At 41.2% G+C, this 5,403-nt stretch overlaps 1 protein-coding gene across 1 annotated transcript; it reads right to left on the bottom strand.

Annotated features, from left to right (window-relative positions):
* Positions 1 to 1,399: 1,399 nt before the first annotated feature.
* On the bottom strand, positions 1,400 to 2,143 carry LOC130140303 (putative disease resistance protein RGA3). The gene has a single exon (XM_056319370.1). The coding sequence runs from the start codon at positions 2,141 to 2,143 to the stop codon at positions 1,400 to 1,402; it is 744 nt and encodes a 247-aa protein (XP_056175345.1).
* Positions 2,144 to 5,403: the final 3,260 nt, after the last annotated feature.

Genomic DNA, 5,403 nt, shown 5'->3' with positions numbered 1-5,403 from the left:
TATGTGGATGATCTTATATATATAGGGAACAATGAAAAGATGATTCAAGAATTCAAAGAAGAAATGATGAAGACATTCGAGATGACGGACTTGGGCTTGATGCGCTACTTCCTCGGTATCGAGATCAACCAAAATGAAGGAGTTTTTATCTCACAGAAGAAATATGCCGAGAACCTCCTTAAGAAATTCAAGATGAATAATTGCAAAACAGTTGCAACACCGCTTGTGACAAACGAGAAACCACTAAAGGAAGATGGAGCAGAAAAAGCCGACGCCACCCTCTACAGAAGTCTGATTGGTAGTTTATTATATCTCACTGCTACACGACCGGACATCATATACGCAACAAGTCTACTATCACGATTCATGCAGAGTCCGAGTCAAATTCACTTTGGGGCTGCCAAGAGAATTTTAAGATACATACGAGGAACGACAGATTATGGCATTTGGTATCGGCCAAGTTCAACTGCTAAGCTCGTTGGCTACACAGACAGGTGACTGGGCAGGATCAACTGACGATAGGAGGAGCACCACTGGCTATGCATTCACACTGGGCTCTGGAATATTCTCTTGGGCATCTAAAAAACAAGACTCAGTGGCACAATCTACTGCAGAAGCTGAATATATCGCGGCTGCTACGACTACTAGTCAAGCAATATGGCTTCGAAGAATTCTAGAAGACATTGGAGAAGCACAAACGGAATCAACTCCAATATTTTGCGACAACAAGTCTGCGATCGCCATATCAAAAAATCCTGTCTTCCATGGAAGAACCAAACACATAGACATCAAATATCACTTCATCCGTGAAGTGCAATATAATGGAGAGATCGAGCTCAAATATTGCAAGACCGAAGATCAAGTCGCGGACATATTCACTAAAGCACTACCGCTGGTCAAGTTCGAGATGTTAAGAAGCATGCTTGGAGTTTCTCGAAATTGGATCAAGGAGGAGTGTTGAAATAGTGATCCAATTTCTAGAAGTTTCTAGTATGCTCAAGATTTTTGGAGAATAGATATTTAAATGAATAATCTAGAAAGTTGTGAGAAATATCTAAGATATTTCTAGAAAAGTTTCTAGAAAAAATCTTTGATATTTCTAGAAGGATAATGAGACATGTGTAGAAAATTCTAGAAAAATATCTATGTAACATGCTATAGATTTTTCCTTAGTGGCGGTGGAAGAGGGCTATAAATAGCCAACCCCTCTCCACTTGAAGAACACACCTATCAGAAGAAAAAAACTAAGTCCCTTGTACAAAGCCTTCATAATACAATACTTTTTGTCTTCTTTGTTTCCTACTTGTCTTCCACTATCTAAAGTTTTGTTCTACTGTTGCTTCAAGTCCACGTACCAACACTTGTACTCACTAAATCACTCACTCACTTACAAAACAAATCACGCTTCCGCAAATACTAAGTCCCTTATACTGACGATGGAAACAACCGACACACTCTCTCTGGAGGAGGAATCAGGCAAATGTGCGATGATCTCCTTCTTATCCTCTTCTCTACCAATGATTTCTTCCTCGCACGCAAAAGAGTGAGTTGTCCTCCTCACGATAGAAAGAGTTTCCTCGCTCAGATGCCGCTCTAAGTTTAACTCCCGATCATTTTTAATCTGATCCAGTTTCTTCCTAAGTTCTTTTATCTTATTAGCCACTTTAAAACGGTATGCAAGCTGATTTGATTTAGAGAAGAAAACGCATACGGCTTTTGACATCTTGTTGCCGGAAGTGACCTTCCACCTCAGATCTTCAGTTGCGACATCGTCGAGCAAGTCCTGTAACTCGTACAGCACGTCGTTGAGCCTCCTGAGCCGGAGCTTGAGCTCGTTGTTGAGCCATTGCTGTTTCTCAGCATCCAAAAGCATAGCTTGGATGGTCTGGACGGTGCCCTCAAGGCTTTGGAGCTCGTCCTTGGCACTGCAGAGCAACTGGATCTTCTGAGAAGCGAAGGAGCCTCCAGGTTTCGCCATTTCGGTGGCGAGGCTTTTCAATATGTCGGTGGCAAGGCTGAAGAGTACTGCTTCCGCCACTTCTGATGGGAAAGTCTGGGGTTGAGGAGTGTTTGAGAGGAGTTTGCAGAGCTGATGCTTTTGTTGGGAGACAATGGTTTGGTGTTGCCTCATGATAAACTTCATGCACGAATATATAGCAAGGCCAGCGGCATCCCCATGTCACTGCATGAAAACTCGATGAGTCTTTCAACTAATGAGAAAATAAATAATATCATGAAAAAATCAGAGGAATGGCCCACAGTGTCCGTACGCACGAAAGTCGAATACTGAAGCCTCATTTGTTATCATGTTTATATGAGAAAAGCAAAATTCTGGCAAGTGGGAATGGAATTGATCAATAAGAAGAAAAAGGGAATATAGCCTTTGTGAGATTGACATGAAATGCTGAAATTATTAAAGCCTTTGTGAGATATTCTTTTGGAATCATTGTCAAATGTGGAATGCAGCTAATCCAGTGGAAAACTTTTGGAAGGGTCCCAATGGACAAATTCCGAGCTTGACATGCACGAAATCGACTAGTCTAATATCATGGCTTGACAATGCAGTAAAAGCAAAGCAGGTTGCCTCATTTCTTCAATGAAAATTTTCCAGTTTTTTGTTTTCATTTTCGTTTGAACATGAAAATACATGCGAAGACGGTCTCGAAAATTGTTTAAGCAGTTGTACAGATGACAAATGGAATGTTACAAAGGATGGTTGATAAAATAATCTCTAGTGCTATGATAATTAGAAAATTCCTGCTTGATGTACTTAGTACGGCAACCTACTTGATAAATATATTTTCATCGATTGTAATTAGGGAAAAGTGTTGAAAAAGTCTTAAACATTTTGCATTGGTGCCAATTTAGTTCTAAACTTTTTTTTTGTGCCAATTGAGTCCTAAATATTTTGTCTTTATGGCAATTTAGTACTTCCAACTAATTTTGGTCGGATTTTGGTGACGTGGATGCCGGCCGGCCTACGTGATGCCGCCGGCATTGATGTGAACAATTTTTAGTAATATTTTTTCGATTTTTTAATTATTTTTTTATGATTTTTTTTTCTTTTTTCCTTTTTTTATTTTTCTTTCTTCTTTCTTCAACCTTTGGCCGGTGAGCGGCCACCTGTGACCAGTGGCCGGCCACCTCAGCTGACCCTCGCTTGGGCAAGGGAGTCCCCAAGGAGGGGAGCCCTTGCCGGGGCACGCCCTTGCCCTGGCTAGGCAAGGGTTGGCCTCGCCTAGGCCAAATCTGGCAAGGTCGGCCCTCGCCCAGGCCAAGTGAGGGTCGACCTCGCCCAAGCCAAATTTGGCGAGGCCGTCGTGGCCTGAGCGAGGGCCGGCCTAGTCAAATCTGGCCTGGGCGAGGCCAACCTTCGTTGGGCCTTGCTTGGGCAAGGGCTCCCCTCGCCAGGGCGTCCTCGCCTGTGGCGGGCGATGGCGGCCTCGCCCAGGTGAGGGGCTTGCCAACCCCGCCATGGCCAGGGTGGCTGGTCACCGACCCTAGGTTGAAGGAAGATGAAAGAAAAAGAAAAGAAGGAAAAAAGAAAAAAAATCAGAAAATAATTTTAAAATATTATTAAAATTTATCCATGTCAACGCCGGTGGCGCCATGTAGGCCGGCCGGCGTCCATGTCACCAAAATCCGGCCAAAATTAGCCGAAATGACTGAATTGACTCAAAGACAAAAAAAATTTGGACTCGATTGGCATCAAAAAAATATTTATGACTAAATTGGCATCAATGCAAAAGGTTTATAACTTTTTCAACATTTTTTCCGTTGTAATTGTAATAGGATGTCAAACTCCTAAAAAAGTTTGGTTGAAAAAGGATGCAAAAGCAAAGCAAGTTGCCCAGTTTGGTTAGAAATTAGGACACTTTTGTGGTGACAATTTCAAGGATACATGTCGATCTAACATACGTCGGGCGGTAGGTTACTGTGATTTCAAGTCGGACTATGCACGATGGAATCTATCCTTCTTTCTTTCATTTTTTTTTTCCATATTTACAGTTTCCAGACACCATTAGTATCCTTGTACCTCTGTAACAGTCAAGTCAACACGCTCTTGTTTGCACAGATAGAAACTATATATTATTGGATTTTTACGATGTACATGGCCACTATTAAATACATTTTACTTTAACAGTTGTCATATTAAAACTCCCGTTTATTACTTGTTTATCAAAATTAAAAGTGTACTCACCAAAGTTTTAGCCTTGCTTGTGTTATGATCTGTGCTGTATGCTTGATATTTCGAAAATTTGTCAATCCTAAATGCACATCATCATGATTTATAATATATCATTGAGCAATAATTTCATATGTTGTTGTATAATCAGGTGACGCGGCGGAAGCGGATTGTAAGCTTTGCAATTAAATCGAGAGCCGTAGAAATAATAGAGAAATAAAATGAGAAACAATAAAAGAACACAAGAAATTTACGTAATTCTGTCCGAATGTCGAAATCTATGTCCAAGGAAAGAACCAGCAAATAATCCATTAATAATTAGGAGAATTACAGAGTTATGAATGAAGACAAATGAAGCCTGCAATTTATTACTTTGGCCTATTCTTCTTGCGACTACTTTGAAGGAGCTTTCATATATGGTCAAAGAAGAAAATAGCTTGTGAGTCCTTCATTAAATGCTGCACGTTGGCCATGGAAAGAGCGGGGATAATTCTTTCGTCAGAACATGCGCCGTTTCTCATTAAATGCTCCGCGGACGTGCTTCCTCATTTCAGTGTACTGATAAATCATGCACATGCTGATCGGGTATTGTGTATTGACTTAAACTCGAGATATAATTTAACAATTCTCTACTTTGACTTAACGTTTGTAGCCAAATTATAGTGCTTATTATCCATGCTGGCTCTCCCGACGCCCCGACGGGCGCTTACTCTCTACAGACACCTATCGAGCTCAAACAGAGCTCGAGCTTCGCCAAAGGAACGGGTTTCATCATCATGTCTGCCGGGTTCTCAGCTATTGCTATTTTATTCACAACAATCTTGCCCTTCGCTATGATATCTCGAATAAAATGGTACCTGATATCAATATGCTTCGTTCGCTCGTGATATATCGGATTATAAGCTAGATATATCGCACCTTGATTGTCACAATGTATAGTGATACTTTTCTGCTCCAGTCCAAGGTCCGAGAGCAAACCTCTTAGCCATATCACTTCTTTCGCTATAAAGGTTAGTGCCATGTACTCTACCTCTGTTGAAGATAAGGCAACATTGTCCTATAAGGATGCCTTTCAACTTACTGCACCACCTGCTAGCATAGATACATACCCCGCTAATGATCTGCGGTCATCCAAGTTACCAGCATGATCGGAATCTACATACCCTATGATCTCATTGTCATTGCTGTCCCTTCGGTACACAATATCAACGTCTGAT

This window comes from Syzygium oleosum, unplaced genomic scaffold (genome assembly GCF_021117445.2).
Source record: "Syzygium oleosum isolate NSW1041296 unplaced genomic scaffold, Sole_v2.1 Sole_v2.01, whole genome shotgun sequence".
Taxonomy (NCBI): Eukaryota; Viridiplantae; Streptophyta; class Magnoliopsida; order Myrtales; family Myrtaceae; genus Syzygium; species Syzygium oleosum.
This window is presented reverse-complemented; position numbering and strand designations above follow the sequence as displayed.